Below are 21,367 nucleotides of genomic sequence, written 5' to 3'. Positions count from 1 at the left end.
CTAGTCTGGCAAGGAGAGGTTTGAAAACTCAGTATGAAAACAAAGCTAGAATGGCAGAGGCAAGCAAAACTGCCTCACACTGCCATGACCTTATTTGCAATGGGTTCCCAGCAGGCTCAAGGAAGACAGAATCATTGTTCTGAGGAATCACTACACGTGGTGATGAAATGGCGGTTAAATGCATGTCAAACAAAGACTCATAGGATGTTATTAACCAAGGCAATGACAATGGCAGCAGATTCGCTTTATTAGGGCAGAAGCAGTATGCTTCAGTTTGAACATGTGAAGTATGCACATTTTTGTATGAACATGGAGTTGAAACAGGTAGGAACAGGGGCTTACCTGAAATTCTAAAAATAACAAGTTTCCTTTAAGGAGAAAGTACATCACTTCAACAGTCAGTTGAACCACAGACAACCACAGGAAGTACAAATTATATTTGCCAGAAATTAAGAGGAGGAATCCCTCTACCGAGGCTTGTTCTCTTCTGTCTGTCTGATGAAATATTATCATTGAAAAAAAACACCTCCTCCAGCTCATTGCTCACATTTCAATATAATGATTTTAGGTAAAACTAAAAGGAGAAACAAATCTTACCCAACACTTCTCACCATCAATTTGCTTCTCCAAAGTTAATTCATTCTCTCAAAGCAAAGTTCTGCCCTCTATAGCTGCTAATGGGCCTCACACAGTTGGTGGTAGGCTCCATAGTAAACTGGGTATGTGCACATAATCTCATATATCCTTTAAAATCTAAATTTAAGAATTAGCTTTCTCATTGATTACAAAAAGCAAGCAGAAGATTGAACATGTTCTGTCCATGAAGCACTCAATGTGCTGAATTTTGAAATACAGGCTTAATGTTCATTACTGGAAATGCTTGGGAAGGAAAATGTTTTGCATTTGGTGTTTTCTTGGAGACTGGAATCTTTATATTTTATCATGACACATTCTTGTCATGAGAGTTAGGTCTCAACCTGAACTTCACTACTGTTTTGTGTCTACTTTAAGCACATAGCCTGAAGAAACTGTACACTGCAGTTTTAGGAAGCCTGCATTTGACAGTGATCCTGCCACATCAGGTGAGATGTTGACCTTTCCTCTTGTGGAGTCCAGCTGGCACTCCACATCTGGAACATTTCAGAATTTTGTGGTAGGGACACTTAGTCTGTACTACAACACTGTGCATTACTTTAACCAAGGTCACCAGAACTGAGAAGCTGAGTATAAATGAATGCAGAGCTCATCTGCATATATGACACGAATCAAGGCAACACCACTATTCACAGGCTAAAGACATTAATGACTCCATTTCTGAAAAGAAGATTTAACTTCAATGTCTAAGGTTCAGTCATGATGGAAACTTTCAGAGCGATTTTGAAACACAAATCAACAATATAGTATCGATCTTGAAACACAGACATTAGTAAAGTTACTCCACACATGGGTTATAGGCACTAATTTTTACTTTAATATGCAGATTTAAGCAATCACCCCACAATGACTTCTGCTAAAGCTTTCATCAGTAGGATCTTTGACAAAGTTTAGATATCACAAGTAAATACAGAGGGCTATACTTTATGTATGGTGATCTTTGGCACATTTGTCAGTTGGAAAATCTCAAAAGGCAATAAAAATATTTCTCAATGTTTTGCACATTCTTTTAATCTTCACATCAAAACATAAGGCCGCAAAAAGGCAAGCTGAAATTTTTAGGATATGTGGAATAGTTTTAATAGAATTTTACATACAGTACCTTACATATAGAACAGTGTGTTTGCAAATTTAAATAATATCTGAATGTACAGTGGCATGAATTCTTATCAAAGATAAATTCAAGTTCACTGTCTATCAGTTCTAAACGAGTTTAAACAGATTGCTAGAACTGATAAACAGAATGAGGCAAAAAAATATTCAAGTGTAATGTCATCAAATAGCCTCCTCTTAACAGTCTTTTCTCCCTCTTTTTAAAAAAATTTCAAAACCTGTACATACATTTTTAGTTTTTAAAAACAGTCTGTTAAAAGGTAACATTTTATGTTAACCACCAATTTGTATAGTCTATAGTAATAAAACTAGATATGTGTGATATAAATATGTGTTGACTATGTACATATGTACGTTGACTACTTAAACAAGCAGACTCACTGACGCATACCTGCGCACATAGCACTGGGGGTGCACACAACTCGCACCAGGACTGGCAGACAGTAGGACCTAGGCTCAAAAATCCAGCAAGAGCTGAGGAAGCAACTTAGTTGCCTTTGGTTTCATAAATCTGTCCATATATGATCAAAGCTAAAATTTTTGAATGCATATTTATCTTTTAAAATAAAATTTGTCTTCAGAAATGAAGCTTTCCAGTATTCCACTACTAGCAGTTAAAAAAAAAAAAATCTACAGCCACAGATTATTTTGATATTTTTGTCACTCCTCATCCCAGCTGAGGTTTATGTTTTATGTTTTTTTTTTTTTTCAAAAGGCAAACACACCAAGTGTATCCAGGATAAAGCTGTATGCTGAAGCCTGGATACTGCCACTCACCTACACAGAGCACATAGCATGTGATGTACAGGATTGTATGGGTTAATGGCATTACGTACGATGGATGGAAGGACTCCTGCAATATTGAAATCCTCTTTCCAGCAGTATCAACATTTGGCACATGGGGCCCTTCTGTAAGCCACTTTGTTTTTAAAGAGCACAATGCCCACAATAAATTCCAATTATTTGGTGGTTTTCTTAAAATACATTCATAATGAAGTTAAAATTCCACAATTGTTTCCCCCAAAGTGAGACTTCCATTGTCAGTTTTCTGATTAAATACATTCATCACTCAAGAAATAGCTCATGATCCTACAGAAGTTTAAATAACCTAAGTTTCTTTGCAGCTGAATCCAACTGCTGAGAAAGCAGTTCTTAGAGCAAATGTGTAGAACTCTCCAGAACTTGAATTTCCTTACAGTGTTGTTTTGGCCAAATGCTGGTTTATAAACAGGGGTATCTCTTCTACAATCTATATAAACACACCATATTTCTCTCTACGGGTATCTTGAGCTTCAGGAAAGCAACTGTAAGAATCCTGCCAATTCCATTCCTTTAGTATAGCTTGTATTCTACACTGATTCTTGGTAGAGATGCCATCCTTTGCAGCTTACTCACTCATCTTCAGTATCAGCTTCCTTGATAAAGTTGTCTTCATTTTCCTTCCAAGATGCCATACTACTGATGTCACAAATCAGTAAGTGACCAAACATTACTAAGCTTTTTGACTCTCCACTTAGCAATAAAGATGTTTCAACTGAAGAAAGACACATTCTTGTCACCAAGTGTTTACTGTTGTTATACAGAGCAAAGAGTTGCAATTTGTTGTACTTTGCCCATGTCAAGTAAGAGTTGTTTGATGTGGCGTTTAAGTTGGGGCAGTCTTGCAAGGGGATCTGGTGGCTCTAATTCCCCTGTGAAATCAAGCCAGCTTTCCAGAACTATAAGAGAGGAAAATAAGTTAATTGGCATTGAGAAGAACAGCCAGGAGATAACCAACTGGAAGGATGGAATGGTGACTGAAACAAACAGTTCACTTCCCTCTTTCCAGAAGGCCAATGCTCTTAATCATTCTACTTGCAATAGCTCGAACCATTCTGGGTAATCTTCATCTGTTATCTCAGACACTTCCTCCCCGAAATACTGGGGAATGAATCCAGAGCAGCTGTTCTACCACTGAGCTACGTACCCCAACCCATTCCCTGCCACCCTACATGTACATACACACACATACATATTTCATTTAGGATGTCTTCCCTCTGGTACATGTAATATGCATTAGCACACATACACATTCATTAGTATGTCTCATTCACTCTCTTCTGAAACAGAGCACAACAGTTGCCAAGCCTGCCCAAATAATAATTTAGATATAAATCATTTTTACTTAATCTTTTCCTTTGTGTGCATGTTCTTGTGTGCAGGAACATGATTGTGCGTGCATGTGACAGTCAGAAGACAAATTGGATGTTGTTCCTCAGACACTACCCACCTTTTATTGGAGACTAAGTCTCAGTGGCCAGGAATGTTGCCCAGTAGCGAGGCTAGCTGGCCAGCAAGTCCCAAGAATCAACTAACTTGCATCCACCACCAATCTCTTCATTGCCAGGATTACAAGTGCATGCCACCACACCTGGCTTTTATTTGCATGGCTTCTAGGGATCTGGACTTAGGTCCTCATACTTCTAAAAGTAAGTGCTCTACTATTGAGCCATTTCCCCAGGCCACATCTTCTCATTAACAAAGGAAAGAGGTAGCAGTTTCTCAGTGTCCTTTCCAGGATCACTACTTTATTGAAACATTTAAAAAAATATGCAAGTGGACTAAAATACTGGGTAGATAGATCAATCTATTACATGCTCAATTTTTATTGTTTCCTTTAAAAAAATCTGTTAAAATTATGGAATTGTCAGGCTACAGGTTTATTTTTTCAAAAAACCCGCACTAGACAAACTAATTCTATCTAATGAAATTAAAACCAAATGCAAGATGCTTCTGAGACAGGTATTCGCTTCCATGCTTAAAGGACAGAAAGGCAGAAGTACAGTCTGTCTATATTAGCACAATATAATATTTACAGGGAGAGGGTTAAAAGGTAGAGGAAGGTTATGTTCTATGAGGTCAGGACAAAATAGTCAAACCAAAAGAAACATGGGATTGAGATTCCTGGAATTCAATTTATTCTAGTTTCTCAAATATAAAATGGGGGTATTTTTTCTGGCTACTTTTTAGTTTCTATGTGATAATAAAATTTACAAAGATGTGAGAGAAAATTATTTGAAAATTTGCATGCAAACTTATGGTTTACTTGCTTAATTTGTAGGAATTAATTCTACTTAACAGATACTAGCCAAAGTAGAAATGAATATGCTTATGAATATGCTGACTTCAAAGACAATATTCTTCAATGAAACTAGCAAACACTCTCCAAATATCCCATACTGAACCAGGCATATGGGCAGTATTTAATAAATATCCATGTTAAGAATAAAACAAAATGGATAAGAAACCACTACCAAAGGTAATTCTGCCATCCTGTATTGAGCCTACAATACCCTGCATATACTAAATACAGTGTAAATGAAGAGACAGAACTCAGCAGGCAGGTGGTGTATCTGTAGTTTGCATCCTACAACTTAGCTCCAAACAGCTTCTTCATAACAACATTACACACAAGATAGTAGTTACACCTGAGCTCTTGGCTACATTACCATCCACTTCTTTTTCTATGAGGTCCATCCTGCTGGTGACTTCATTCTGCACGTTTTCTATGTGCGTAAGGAGATTTAGCTGCCACTGAAGATGTGAGTCTCCTGGGCCCTCTGTGCCCCTTTTCTCATTATAAACAAACACTTTGTTCCCTGAAGCTGGATTCTTCTCCAAAGGACCAGTGAGAAAAACAGAACAGAACAGAATAAAACAAAACACAGAGAACTGGATGAAATGCTACTTCAAAATGGGAAAGATAGAGTAAAACCCATCACCCTACATAGGCAGGCACAAAACAAACTGACTCTGAGAAAGTCTTCAGAGAAAGTTCCTGCACACCATCAAATTCCATCTGCTGCTCTTCCAAACTAAAGGTGCCACTAGATCTTTCCTCCTCAGTGCTTTCCAGTGTGCCCCACAGGAGAAGGTTTCAGTAAGATGTGCTAAATAAATGAAAACATTAATTCCACTCCATAATTGAAATGACTAGCAACGAGGACCATTTTCTTCCTCAATTTGAACAGGTGACATAAATGGAGTGGAGGCAAAGCAATGGATGGGAAAGATCAACAAACTATGAAAGACTGGTTTCAAAGTTCAGTTAACAATAGATTGGCCTTTACTATTGTGGTTATACTGATGAGCTAAAGGAAGGTAAGAATCTTTTAAAAACCTCAGAATGCAAACTGTTTAAAACACACACACACATACACATATAAAATCTGGATTTAGATTGCCAAAGGTAATTAGTTTCATAGAAGGATATTAATTTGACAAAATAATTTACCATAAGTTTCATGAAATATATACTTTCCAGATTTAGCTGTGAACTTCTGGTGATGACTTTAAATGCCAGAATAATAAAGAACTAGTTTTAAAGTGGCTTTGCTAGTGGAAATAAAGTATTAGGACCCATTTCAATCCCAGTGCTAAGCCCAACAAACAAGAGATATGTTTACAGACAGTTACTGCAGAATGGGATTGATATGCAAAAAAATATGCTACAGATTTGGAAGGACAATGCCACGCTTTGTCCAAAACACATTAAAGGAACAAAATTATGATGCCATATATACACAAATGGTCCCACAGAAACTGATTTTTTCTTTTGATATACAATGTGGCTCATTAATTTCTGGAGACATCTAAGTGTTCTGAGGAACTTTATGGTAGCAGTTGAATGGATTATAACAGCTCAGTGTTTACATGGATAATGTATTGTGATGAAGAAAAGATAAAACAATCTTTAAACAGGTATTTCCATATTAATAAAGCCCAAAGACTAGGTATGTTTAATTGTATCAGCTCCTCCTCTTGTTCTATGGGAACCATTACCTTCTCTGATACTCCACGCTCTTTTGCTAAATACAGATGGCTTTTATCTCCCACGTGGAGTTCTCCATCTTCTTCAAAACTGCTAGCATCATCATCCGAGCTTCCAGGGTCTGTGAGAGACTGGCAGTCCTGACTAAAGCTTTGTGGCTTTTGATAGCTGTGTTCACTTGTTATATACGTTTCTTCCATTTTCAGGGAAGGTTCTTTGTGGTTCTGTATGTATTTCTTTCCCTCTGAGTTAGCTATGTCCTGAAGTGTCAGTTTTTTCTCTGTTCCAGCTACTATCTGATCTTGGTCTTTTCTCTTCCCAGAATAAGCCCAGAGACGAAGGTCAGGATGATGTTTATTCCTTAGAACATAAATGAAGAAAGAATACTTTAGGATAAGAATGGCAACAACCTAAAAATTGTAATAAATTTGATAACCATGTAAGAAAGAGGTCAGGTTCAAAGACAAAGTTGTTCTTAAGTTAATTCCTCTAGCATTTCATCAAAAATTCAAATCCTCTCAGTTTTAAACACTATTCAGAAAAACAACAATTAACTGAACTCTATTGACTAATGTCCCTGTTTGATATACACGTGTCTTTATAGACTTTTCACTGTCACTGTATGATACACAAACATTATGTGAACATATTTTATAACCTCTAGCCAATCAAAAAAAAAAAGCCATCACTATTCATGAGAAAAGTACTACAACTAAACACATAAAAAGCAAGTCTATTCCACTGTAGCAATTATAAATGTACTAATCTTGCAGACTTTTTCTATACATACAAAATTATGAAAAGGAAGAAAACAAAGAGCTGGAGAGATAGCTCAGCAGCTAATTAAGAGCACTTCCTGTTCTTGCAGAGGACCCGGATGTTTTAGTTTCCTACAGCACATCAGGTGGCTCACATCTACCTATAACTCAGTTCCATGGGACTCAGTGTCTTCTTCCAGCATACACTTGATGTATATACATACATGTGGGTGCTAACACATAAATAGGAACAAATAAATCTTTATATTTTGTGTTTTTTAAAGAAAAGCATACTTTAAAAAAATTATACAAGTAGCCAGTCATCTCCTTTTTCCTAAACAACACACAGTGGGCATCTTGCTACACCAATACACACAGACTTTCTTTATATAGACTTGAATACATAAATGACATTAATTGTCAGTCTAGTCCATCCCATCAATTCTCCACTCAGCGGTGTGTATGAATGTGTATCATTGCATACAAGTTAGAATACTGCAGTCAGATCAATTTCTAGATAAGGAACTGCAGAATAGAATATTTTTTATTTTAGCTACTATACAATTGGTCTCCTAAGAAGGTTCATTATTCATACCCTGACTGTGGTCTATAGTAATGCTAAAGCAAAGCACAGCTCTGCTCAGAATTAAGTGCAAAGCATGAAAGTATGACTCCTCCTAAAGGCTCAGTGATAGCTAAAAATTAATGATTTCTAAATGAGACTCTAATTCATTTTCTTCTACTATTTATATACCCATTTATAATCTCTCAGTTTATAATCTTTTATCTTTTAGACTTCTAGGATTTGTAATATCCAGAAAATAGGCACTTAAAATTCTCAATCAGTAGAAGGCATACTAGGAAGACACCTAGTTCTTTGGCTCCACAGTCTAGTGGAATGAATCCTGACAGTTTGGAGAGGTGACATAACCCTCTGAAAACCTATGCCTAGAGCTGGGCCTGGTGGGACACACCTATAATCCTAATTCAGGAGGCCTTCAAGATCCAAGGCCTACCTAAAAAGAATGATGGTTTCAGTATACATGCAATGTATCAAGAAGAGCAGGTTCAAATCTAGCCAGCAGGCAATGATGGAAATGAATCTTCTAGGGAAACTAGCTGTAAAAGACCTCTATGTCTAAGAAATCATACTTCATTTAGGATTATGCTTTAGTATAGCTGGAATGGTTGGTCAGAATACTAAGAAGAGGAAGGGTATGCCAATAAAATCCTGTTATTCAAGGCCTTTGGTCAGAAGCAGCAGGAAAAATTTACGGCATAACAGAGGCTAATGTTCTGCTTCATTAATGGGAATGCAGTTACAAAGTGTGAAGAATGAACCAAAAGAAGAATGGGGCCATAGAAAGGAAGAGTACAGAAACTTCTCAGGTGAAATGAAGCTGCCTGGATAAGACAACAGAGTAGGCAGAGGAGCAAGTCAAAGGCCAGCAATCTCACGACTCACAGGACAGGATGCAAAAGGGAGGAAGAAGTGGTAAATCTTGGGAAGAATGAGCAGACCATCCACTGTACATCAAATAAAAGGCTCTTTCCTTTATTCTGTAAATAACTCTCACCTGGCATTCGAAGGAAATGAGCACAAGCCCTCAAACATATCCAGATCCCTTATGTAGAAGGACCTGCGTTTTCCTGAAGACAGAACCACCTGAGGCTAAAACATCATGGAGCACAGCAGCAAAGGTGATCCAGAATCTGTTGCCTCTCTCCCCCTTTCTGAGTCTTAAGCTGACTGAAGAATACAACACCCTAGTCAAATGAATTCATCACACACCATTATCAGAGAATGAGAACAGACTCACCACATTGGCTGCAGTTGGCTCTAAAATTTCTTGACAGAGTAGGATGTGAACTAGGTAGACAGAGCTTGCCATCCAAACAGTTAATTAGTTTTTCTTACTTTTAAAAAGTGGACTTCTTTTAAATATTCTGTCTTCTGAAGTACTACTTTGAACCTCCAAAAGACTACCTGATAAACTATCTTACAATCTGTGAAGAAACACAGTTGTATTTCTAAACCTCCCCCATAAAATAATAATTTAAAAAACCTACTTAAATTTGTTTTTTTTTTAGTTTGTTTTTATATTTATGATTAACTGATGTTAGGCTTTGTCTTAAATTTGTATTCTGATTTGTAAGAATGGGACTGCAGAGATGGCTCACTGGTTAAAAACACTTGCTGCTCTTGCAGAGGACTTGGGTTCAGTTCTTAGCACCCACATGGAGGCTCTGATCTGTGTATAACTAGTTCCTGGGGATCAACCCTCTCCTTGTTTCTACATAAACATACACATACATAAACGCAGTCAAAACACTCATACACATAAAATAAAAATAATTTTTAAAAATTGTGTAAGTCCATGTGTGACTCAGTTTACTTACTTTAGTATTCCAATCTTTAGCTGTAACCCATGTAGTACTTCAGTCACACCATAGACATCAGCAAGCAGATGATGTGTGGAAACTATCTTTTTGGCATTGAGATGAGAATAATTTTCTTTTAAAAAAGACAACCCATACATTCTTCCATTATTCAACCATTCCTTATCATAACGGTATTTTGCACTCCATCTCTGACCTGCAGATGAAGTTGAAATTAAAATAATAAAGGATCCTACTTATTCAGATCCTTCCCCCTAATGTTCCTCAGTGAGCAATACAGGTTGTACCACTAAAAGTGGCCTCCAAACTGCAGTAGATAGCATGCAGTAGATAGCTTAGCACTTCTGGTGTGCCTGTACATGAGAAGGAATGCCACTGAGGGTATGGTCAGTGGCAGGTGACACCTGCCAAGGGAACCCTGATGTTCTATTTTTAATTTTTATTAACCAGTCAGCTGTCCTCTAAGATGGTTGGCAGAAACCACAGGTCTTTCTTTCACTAACCTGAATAATTCTTTCTTTGTTATTTGCATGTGTGAGGCTAGAGGTTATGCTTCTTTACTGTATTTCAATTCAGTTTTTAAGACAGGATCTTTCATGGAATATGGAGCTCACTGATTTGGCTAGACTGGTTGGCCAACAAAGCCCAGAGGTACCTTCTGTCTCTATTTCTAGATTGCTGGAATTGTAGGCATGCCCAGCTTTTTACATGGATACTAGAAATCAGAAGACTGGTCCTCCTACTTGAATGAAAACACTTTACTGACGAAGCCATCTCCATATCCATCTCTTGATTCTTATACTTTTTTCTGTTTATCTTTTTGTGGGCATGGGAACAGGACACTTGCCTAAAAACTAGCTATATTCTGCCATGGTTGCTGAAACTATTCTCTACATGTAGAATGTGGTACTTGGCACAGAGGAAGGCATAACAAAGCAAGTACAAAGGATTAGGAGTTACATTTCAGTCTGCTACTTAGTGGTGCCTCTTTAGGCACAAACATGTGACTTCCCACATCTAGCTGCTTCATAGGGAAATAAAAGATATAGACAAGGCTCTCCAATCCCATTTGTTCTACAATAAACTGGGTATGTAGCACTACCCAAAACTTCTTTAAAACTCATCAGATGGGTAGCAGGAAATGAACATTGGTTCACTCAAATCAGCATAAATAAGCCCAGCTAGAAATCAATATATTGGAGTAGTCAAAAGCTAGCTATAGGATAAAGCCATGATCTCCCTTTGGTAAGGTGATCAGTATGTCAACACGTCTACATAAAAGTGTTTGTGCAGGTGATTACTATGATAGTCATGCTGTAACAGGCAAAAAGTCTCTTCAACCCATGTTATGGCAGAGGAGTCTAGCTAACCAAGAAGTGCAGGTGCTCTACACAGTGGCCATACTCTGGAGTCCGCGTCACACAACCCACACGGGGCGGAGGGCCTCACCCGGAGGGTCCCGACAGATGTAGCAGATGTACTGCTCCGGAATGCTGTCCTCCAGGAGCCCCATGCACACACTGTGCTGCCAGCACAGGCACTCTTCACACTGCAGAGACAGAAGAGACCCATAGTGCTGGCTGAAATGACACCCTCAGACCAGGACAGGAATGGCACCCTCAGACCAGGACAGGCAAGGCAAGACACACAATGCTGCCTTTTAACTAGCTGGCCTGCTTTCTGGCACCACCAGTTCAAGACCTATGTGCCATAAGAAAAAGTTATGCTCAAGATGAATTTTATCATTGAATAGTCAACTATTTAAAAAAAACTTTTATATTACATCTATTAAAATACACTTCAATAAACTACTTAAGAGAAATCACCCCTTGTGTTTCCTACTGATTCATAGGCAATCAAATCCTAAAAACACTTATTGAAGCAAATCTGTAAAATGTCTGTACAATGACACTTAAGGTAATACTCGTGGTAAAATTCTAACTTCACAGCACCTTTATTTGAGAACACCATTGACAAAGAAGGCGGTTATTTCCTTCATTCCTGTAGCCAATGCCTCCTAATTTTCCTACATATCAACACAAATATGGACCATGCTTCTTCCTGATATCTTAGAGACACCCTTCTTATAAGGAGAGGTTGTGCCAGGCGGTGGTGGTGCACACCCTTAATCCCAGCACTCGGGAGGCAGAGGCAGGTGGATCTCTGTGAGTTCAAGGCCAGCCTGGGCTATGAAGTGAGTTCCAGGAAAGGCTCCAAAGCTACACAGAGAAACCCTTTCTCAAAAAACCAAAAAAAAGGAGAGGTTGTTAACCCTTGCAACAAAGTTCTTTTCTCTTTTGGGAATCCTGGACACTTGAGTTTTGATTCCCACTCCCCAACTACATATTGCTGATTATTAAGTGTCAGTAAAAGCCATGCTGTAGTCAACCCTACACTGTGGAGGAAGACCTACCTTAAGGGCCTTTAAACATTTCAGCATGAAGGCCTCAATCTGCTAACAGATACCGTACAAGTGGACAGTGATACTCACAAGCCAAGTGTCTACTTCATTCGGTGGAGAGACTTCCTAACTAGCACTGCTGGGATTGAAAGCATGGCAATGTATTAGCAACTAACTTATGAGGATGGCCAGTAAAAAGGGAAAGTGCTCTGGTATACCTACTCAATACCCAAATGATCCAGAACTGCAGGGCACAGGCTGACCAAGTACCTGGATCATGAAGCCATTCTCCTCATCCATTTCACAGATACATCGCACAATCTCATTAATAGCATCGTCTTCATCCTGAGACTCCTCAAAATTAGTTGAATCAAAGTCTTGGTTGTACTCATCTCCACTCAGAAGTAGGCTCTCTGTGGAAGAGTCATCCAGAAATTCCACATCCGACAAGTCTGGAACACATGAAAGTGCATACCATTTCTATATGTCACTTACCAGAAAAAAGGAGCTATGGGAAATGAGTATAAGCATTTTAGCAAAGCAAAAACATGTGAACTGAGTACCTGCCTCTGGACAAAAAAACAATCATCTTCAAAGTTTTTGTAGTTCTGGTGCTTTCCATCTCATATATACACACATTGCTGAAAGTAATACTGAGTAGCCACTACTCTTCCTGCTAACAGAGGTTATGGCTAAGGCTGATACTGACAAAGAAACCTATTAGTTTCTCTACAGTTTGCAAACTTTTTGTTTGTTTGTTTTGAGGCAGGGTCTCTCAGTGTAGCTTTGGAGTCTGTACTGGGACTCGCTCTGTAGACCAGGCTGGTCCCAAACTCACAGAGATCTACCTGTGTCTGCTTCCCGAGTACTGGGATTAAAGGCATGTGCCACCACCACCCGGCTGCAAACTTTTGATTGAATGTTCACAAATCTTAGTCCTTTTTTGGTTGTGAAAGAATGAATTTTATTATTTGTACTATAGAGTTAATAATCTTTTAATCAACTATCATTGCACTACATATGCAAGCATTATATCAAGCATTTACATACAACATATAATGTGGTTCAATTGTGCAGCCAGGTAGTGATAAAGGCAATTAACTATCAACTGCTTAGCAGGGAGGGCATGGTGGCTCACACATTTCATTTCAGCATTTGGGGGCTAAGGCAGGATGATCAAGAGTTTGAGATCATCCTGGGCTACAAAGTAAGGCACTAAATGGATGGCAATCATAATATAAGAATAGATTTTAAACTATACTACTAAAAGAAAGTAGCATGCAATTAATATAAACATACATGGTCCAAATATCATGTTTCATGGTACTGGCACAAATACTTAATAAATCCACCAGAGAATCTTGTTTAAATAACTGACTCACAGTATTAAGCATATATTTGGCTTAACTTGGGGGAGGAGCAACTGGATCACTGTGTTGCAAGTTACATAAGGTCTACAAATCAATGTTCTTCTTACACTATTACAGAAGAAATCATAGGATAATGATTCTGAGCAGCTTTATAAGACCTGCTCCCTTTATAAGAACTGCTACCCCTCAGCTATCATTGCTATGTCCTAGGACAAGGTTCTTAAAGGACAGCTTTGAGATCAGCAATGCTGGCATTACCTGGAAATCTGTCCATAGAAATGGAAGGCATGGCTCTAAGAATGTGTTTACCAAGTTCTCTGGGTGGCTGTGTCATACGTACGCTGATATTTGAGAACCTCTGCCTCTCTCTCCAAGCAGGGTAGGTCAGACAAACAACAATAGGGTGTAGGCCTGTGAGTCTCTACTCTCTCAAGTTTTATCACTCGAGATCCATCCCTTGCCTACAGTACCCTTAAAAAAAAAGCCCACCTGCAGATCCTGATGGCTCATCGGATGGGTGACATTATAAGCTTCCCAGAGTCACCAAGCTACTGTTCTATTTTGACAGGATCCTACCATTAATATCAAATACTTCTGCGCTCTGTGGTTGGACTCAAGACTGTAACATTTTAAAGGTAAGGATTATGATGTGCACATTTGGTCCAGTTAAAAAAACACTGGACCAAATGAAAAAAAGAAACTGTGCCTGCTGGTAAAGAGAATAGCGGGAAGAGAGGGACTTTTTCTTAATCCCCTCTCCTACCTCAAACTTTTGGAAATTAAGATCTTGAAAGTCACAAGTTACCTATTTTTAACAGTAAGGGAAGATGAGTTAGGCCTGGAAAGGAGTAGGCAGCTAACAGGCCATTTCCTGCATTTCCTGACTCTGGTCCCCACCATGGTGAAATTCTCTTCTCAAGCCATTGATAGCAGAGTCTAAGGCAGGGAAGCTTTTCCTCCTCTGGTGTATAGTATTGGAAAGAAGAAACAATGCTCATCAACCACTACTGGCAGGGCTAGACTTGCAGAGAACCTGACAGGCTGCACCCAGGGTTCCTTTCAGTAGACCTCTTGTCTGCATTGATGTAAGGATGCCCAATTCTTGATTTTGCTTAAATCACTGTTAATACAGGTCCAGCTCTTTGGCTATAGATGTGTACATGACAGGAATTTGAATAATAATTTGAAGACTATGGCACAGACTTGGTAGAAAAGGGACTATCTTTAAGATAGATTTTCACTGAGTTTTAACTATAACACAAGTGGACCCACATAATCACTGTGGGTAAACAAGTGTTTGCCTATTGACTTATAATATGTGGGTAATAATAAACCGTTATTAGTAGGTAGTGAAAAACATGTATTTAAGTCTAATGTTGGGATCTTCCTATTAGTTTATGTAATTACTGTCAATTGTAAGGCTTCCTTGAACAGCAGCCCAAGAAGTATACTTATTTTCAGTTTCATATTGAGGAATCTCAGGTCTTATTTTAACCACTACACAGTCACACATACTTTCACCACTAAGATCAACGGACAGAATTGCCCTCGGGTACTGATAGGCTGTAGTTTTCTCCGTGAATGTGCTTCGTGCAGCTAGAGAACTCCCAGAAGATCGAGTTAGTGGAGAAGAGCACCTTTCCAAAAAGTCTAGGGAACTGTCTTCATAGTCTGAATAGTCTGCAACATAAGAAACAGAAAGACACATTAGTAAAGTTTCAAGCAACCAAGAGTCACGCAAAACAAGCACACAACCACTTTCTCTGTCATCTTTGACCAGCTAGATCATTAGGCAGCTGATAAATATTTTGGCAAGTAAGAGCGAAATCAGTAATTTCATATAGTGTAGACAGTTGGGACTGCCAGAATCTACCTGGCATCAGTAAACTCTTACAGTGGAGAAATGATAAATGGTCATTTCTACATTTCCCTCCATTATATTCATAGCTCTATCTGTAGCAAGAAAGGTAAGAAGGAATTAGCCTATTCCTTTCAGTTAGGTAAGAGGTTCTCCCAGTTGTCTGGTGTAACTGTAGTGATAATTTAATCAATCTTACACAAGCACACATAAGACAAACCTCAGAAGGAAATGAACTGGTATGTCAAAGATCTGCTGTTCTCAGCCTGGGTAAGTCAGACAGACACAAGCAAGAAGAGACATTCCTTTCACTTTAGCAGGGACAGAGGAAAAGATGGACATGTTCAGGGAAGTGCATACATGTTGGCAGAGAGCAGGTTTTCACCTCCTGTGTCTTTCCTCAACTGAGCATGACTAGGGCAGGTCTGATAATAAATAGGTGGAAAGGTAAGTTCATAGGAGCCCAGTCATGACAGTACTGGTAGTTCAGTCCTCCATGTATGCTCATGCCCTAATCCCTGGAACCTGTAAACACTTAAGTATCATGGCAAAGGAGAATTCAAGGTGCAGATAGAATCAAACTAATGTGCTGTCTGCAAAGCAGGGAACAGGCTATCTCTGGGGGCCCAGTGAAATCCTACGGGCCCATTTCAAAATGAAAAAGGCAAAAGAATCAATCCAGGTAAGACTTGACTGGCTGATGCTCCTCTGAAGAGGAGATGAGAAGACTAAAGTCAAGACACAGCAACCTCTGGAAGCCAGAAAAGCAAGAAGTATCGACTATTTATGGATTATTTGCTAGAGACTCCAAAAAGGAATCATGGCTTGGGATTAGAGAACTATTTTCAATTTATGACCTCCAAAAATTGGAGATGGTTTGTAAACCACTGTCTAGGAGAGTTTACACAATGATCACCATACAAACTAGAGTACAACTAACCTGACACCAAAAAAAAAAGAAGAAGAAGAAGACTCTCTGTCAAGATGAGAGTTTAAGTTGTTCGCTGTACTAATTCTTAATACTCCAGTGAATGGGGTTTGGCTGCTAACGCTATTTTATGAAGCAAAGGATCAAGGCAGAACACATTAAGTACACTGTTCAAAACAGTCCACTGTCACTGGCAAAGGCAACATTCACACTCAGAAGTTCTGATAGACTGATTCCAGGAACCTCACTCTTAATCAATAACCTGTAAAAGGACTAGAATTTAAAGTGTGTGGAAACTGGAATGTCTGGTAGAACCCAGGTTTCTGTCTACCATCCTGGTATATAGGAAGTGGGAACACTGCCAAGCCATCCTGCTGCTGCCAAAAGATGGAGCGGTCTTTACATAACATGGCTTCACAGCAACTGAGCCATCTGCATAACCTCACATTATCATCTGGGCAAGCATGGAAACAGTGATTATTGTACTAAATACCATGTCTACCACTGCACAGCAATAACCTCAGTTAATCCTGAAGCTACTCAGGTGAAGTAGAAAGTACAGTAACCATTTCAGAGGAGAAGAGACTGAGACATAGGAAATACAAATGATCTGTCAAAGGTTACTCAGCTGTAAATGTTATGCCCAGGAAATGAAACCTATAACCTATAATGACTGTTCTCTGAGCAAAAGGAAATGAAGTAGAGACCATAATATAAGAGAGAAAGAAATCGCAACTTGATGCTGAAAAGCAAACACAGCTGACACTTACTTGGTCTACACTATATCAGCAAATAAATACAATGGCTTTGCATTCTACAACCCCCACATTCCCACTTCAATCCCCTCTGGCTAGTAGGAAGAAAGTCTGCTCTGCTCCAAGGGTTAAGTGAGAATACCATTACTGTTTTTCTTTGATCCCTCCAGCTTTGGGGCAGATTTCCTAACACTCTTACAGAACTATCATGCCTTCCAGGCAGACATTTATGTGTGTGTGTCCTATCACTTACACTAGATACATCAATTCTTATGTGTAAGCTCACCAAAGGAAAATCCTTCCACTGTATTTTTGGAGTTTTGGCATCTCTAGCTCTACTTTCTTTTGATCTCCAAGGCCTTTAGTCTCACAGTAACAAACACATGGAAGAGACCACCACGAAGGAACAAAGCTAAAAACTAGTAAAATGTCATTCATAAATCCTCAAATGGCAACTTACCATGCATATGGTAGACACAATGCCAGTTTTATATCTTAAAAGCAGTTCTGGTAATAAAAGCCTATGCTAACCCACTATTGCATGAGATGATTATAAAGAGCTACTTAAATAAATGACTACTTTCCTAGTACCATCTATACAAACAGGTAAAGACAGGATATTTCAGTATACCAATAGAGACAAGTGGAAACTTGCTCAAGGCAAGAATACAGGCTGAAGCAATCTTTAGAGTAAAGGAAGCAAAATAAACAACCTAGCTTCATGGTTAAAGTTAAAAACTAAGACTGAAGCAGACAGTGCAGGCTTGAATCTGATTTTCACTACCTGGTAGCTTTATGAATCTAACAAATCGTTGCTACATTAGCTATAAAATGCAGCTATCAGGCTGCACTTCAAAGGAGTAACATGATAAAAATAAATTCATGTAAATAAAGTCCTCAGATACTGTTCGATACACAAAAAAGGACATGCAAAACACCATTGAATGGTAAATAAAAGAATTAAAATCTCCCACTGTGCTAATGTTAGACTCAAACAGTTTAGAATAAGTCTTATACAGCAATAATGTGAACTGTTCAACACTAAGTGTCTTTAAAATTTCAGCCATTTGAAATCTCTTACTTCCTGTTTAAAGACCATTCTAATTAATTATCTGTGAAAGCATCACTTCTACGATGAATGCAAACAACTCAGAATAACTTCCCTTTATAATTAATGTTGAATATGTTGATGATGACCAAACTTAACAACTCCCACTTATAAATAGCAAGACATCATCAGCATTTGCCATTGCTCTGTGAACTAAGGCCACTTACACCTTGACTTAAAAAGTAAACAAAAGGAGAAAAACATTTTTTTTTGTTAAAATATATGAACATATGGGCCAGAGAGATGACTCAGTGAGTAAATAAATATGCTTGCTGCCAAACCTGATGACCTGAGTTTGATTCATGGAACCTACAAGGTTGAAAGAGGGAACCAAATCCTGCACATCGTCCTCTGACCTCCACACAGGTTTTAACACGCATACATACAAATAAGTGTAAAGAAATATGAGAGATATGGCCATGCATTTATTTCAGGAGATAGATCCATGTACTAATTTAAGGTGCAATTTTAAAATTGGCTCTTAATAAACGGTTACTGAATTGATCCCCAATCCAAGGGTAGACTGTCCTCTGCTAATCTTGACCATCTTCCCTCCCTCCAGGTGCCACTTCCTCCAGCTCACAAATCCTCCATCCCCGACCTGGCCCTCCCTCGTTGTCTCCTTTCTCCACTCCCCCAGTTTTTCTGTCTGTTACTGAACGGTAGGGGCCACCAGTGCACTGACATAGAATCTGACGCACACAGTTGTTGTCGCTGCCCTGAGCACAGGGGCCAGTTCACTTATCCAGCAGTTGCATTAGCAAGCTGACACTTACTCAGGTGCCCTCATTAGTTATCCATTTACATGGCTCCATTTTTTCCCTAAGCTGGGGTCATCTCAGGTTTGTATCCTACAGTGTTATACCTGAAGGGACCAGGACAGCATAGGGGTGGGTAAGGAACAAGGGGGACAAGGGGTGCCTAGGATGCTCAAGATTCCCTGGGAAGTAGTTTTAAGCTTGCCAATGCCACTTGGAATCTGAATCTTCAAATTTACTCTGGCAGTTTTAGAGTTAGAGAATGTGAAAATGTCATTCTGTAGAAAACTTGGATTTGCAGAGAGAGCTGGAATCTGAAAAATCTGCCTTTTATTACCTACTATGACACCGTCTGCCTAAATTTATGTGTTAAATTAGTTTTATTGAAGGTTTAATGACTATCAAAACAAATCCTGCTCTGGGAACAAACTTAGGTCCTCATACTTGTAAGGAACAATGTATACTGACTCAGTCCTGTCATCAATAAGGTGTCATCAATAAATATATTATTAGTTTGTATCATTATTTATAGTTTCTTTTCAAATTCTCAGTAAAATTGTCTTTGTATGTAGATAGTTTATTTACTATATTCTTTCCCCTCCTATTTAGGAGATTATACCTTATCCTTCCAAATTTTTGGTGTTTATATTAGAAATATTTTTATTTCATTTATTTATTTTTTTTAGAGGCAAGGTCTTACATCACAGCCCACATTCTAAAACTTACTGTATAGCCTAGACTGACCCCAAACTTGTGTAAATCCTCCTGCCTCAAGCCTTCTGAATTCTGTGAGCCACCATTCCTGGCTTAGAAGTCTGAACATGCAAACTGAACTTCTTAGAACCTATAAGCAATCATACAAGGGAGTCAAAGCAAGGAACTGTAAGTATCTATCTCCCAATATGAAAGCTAGTATTATATATTTTAGTTTCTATTATTTTGTTTCTTATCTCTACAAACTGCTTTGTAAGATCAATGTTTAGACTGATCACACATTTACAGTGTCTTCTGCATTTCACATCTTCCTTCTGTCATCATTTTCCTTATGCTCTTAAGTGCATCTTCTAGGCTTTCCTTTATTCTGCCAGTGCCAAATTCTGTTGGTTCTTCTAAAGTATCTTTTTCTCTCATTCTGCAAAGTGAATTTAAAGGAAATTACAATTGTGGGTTTAGAATTACTCCTTCACTTTGTGTAGAATTCACAGTGGGTATAGAGCTTGCTGATCAAACATGAAGATCTGAGTTCCAAGCTCTAGCAGCCATAAAGTCCAGGTGTCGTAGAGTATGTCTGCAACCCCAGAACTGGGAGAGCAGAGATAGGCAGATCCCAGAGGGTACCTGGACAGATAGTTTAGGTGAAATGGCAAGCTTTGGTTTCAGGTTCAGTGAAGGACCCTGTCGTAAAAAATAAGAGAGAACTATAGAAGAAGATATCATGTTGACCTCTGGCCTCCAAACATGCATGGATGGGCAAGTGTACACATATATGTGACTGTACACACACACACACACAGACTATAGAAAGAGAAGAAAAAGAGACCATGTACACATATACACATACATACATATACAGTGTGGGATATAAGTCTTCTTTATCATGTTAAAGCGTTTGTGGTTCTAGTACTTACTCCACCATATTGTTGGAAATAAAAGCCTCCAGTTAGTTGGGAAGAGTTTATAGGAGAGTTGTGTGATTTTGGAATGATAAGACAAAGGAAAGTTACGAGAAATGCCTCAGTTCTTAAGAACATGGCGGGTAATCTAGTCATACCTCTACTTTGGCAGGAAAAATGGAGAGTTGAATAATCTCAAAATGCTGTAAAACAGATCTCGGCACACTCACCATGCTGTTTAGATTTCTTTTTCTTTTTCTTCTTTTTCTTCTGCTTGGGTTTGTAGTGATCTTTGTCTCTCTTCTCTTTTTTCTCCTTATCCTTTTCTTTCCTTTTACCTAAAATAAATGAAAGCCAATCCTTCAATAATCATGAGTGACCCTTAGTTGCTCCTTTGTGGTTACCCTCAAAGCAGCATTTATGTTTTCATCAGTGATTCCATCACCTGCCCAGAGTGGACGGATTCAATTAAACTGTTCGTGTCATGAGTCTGGAACTCTTGCTTAGCTTATTGGACTATAAGAGGGGATCTTCATTAGCAGTGTTGAAAAATCCCAACTCCTGACACCTTAAAGTTAACACAGACAGTAGTTAAAATCTTTAAATGCGTAATAGACTAAAATTCCTACTATGTGCCAAGAAGTTAAATTTCATAATTTAAAAAAAGACCTCACTATGGAGAACCAGCAGTTCTATATATAATTTAATAAAGTTTTTGAAAGTTTAAAAAGATGGCTTTTCTTCAGAAAAACAAAGTTAATCAAATTAATCTATACATATCTCCTTCTGTATTTAAATATCTCCCCTGTGTATACATGAATGGAAAGAACAAGAAAGAAAA

General features: G+C 38.5%; 1 protein-coding gene across 10 annotated transcripts in view; it reads right to left on the bottom strand.

The window, feature by feature from the left end:
• Positions 1-1,448: 1,448 nt before the first annotated feature.
• The window catches only part of Phf20l1 (PHD finger protein 20 like 1), a 68,422-nt gene continuing 48,503 nt past the window's right edge, over positions 1,449-21,367 (bottom strand). For 9 of the 10 annotated variants that reach the window (XM_076555988.1, XM_076555990.1, XM_076555991.1 and 6 more), the window contains 8 exons: positions 20,757-20,864; positions 15,022-15,186; positions 12,407-12,588; positions 11,185-11,284; positions 9,736-9,931; positions 6,589-6,937; positions 5,256-5,418; positions 1,449-3,485 (listed from right to left, as the gene is read on the bottom strand). In XM_076555988.1, coding sequence (XP_076412103.1) covers positions 3,343-3,485; positions 5,256-5,418; positions 6,589-6,937; positions 9,736-9,931; positions 11,185-11,284; positions 12,407-12,588; positions 15,022-15,186; positions 20,757-20,864 — 1,406 coding nt within the window. In that variant the 3' untranslated portion in view covers positions 1,449-3,342. The remainder of the gene's footprint in view (positions 3,486-5,255; positions 5,419-6,588; positions 6,938-9,735; positions 9,932-11,184; positions 11,285-12,406; positions 12,589-15,021; positions 15,187-20,756; positions 20,865-21,367) is intronic. The other variant, XM_076555998.1, reaches the window with a different exon arrangement.

Source organism: Peromyscus maniculatus, chromosome 20 (assembly GCF_049852395.1).
Source record: "Peromyscus maniculatus bairdii isolate BWxNUB_F1_BW_parent chromosome 20, HU_Pman_BW_mat_3.1, whole genome shotgun sequence".
In the NCBI taxonomy this organism is placed as follows: Eukaryota; Metazoa; Chordata; class Mammalia; order Rodentia; family Cricetidae; genus Peromyscus; species Peromyscus maniculatus.
Note: the sequence above shows the minus strand (reverse complement) of the source record. Positions and strands in the feature narration are given on the sequence as shown.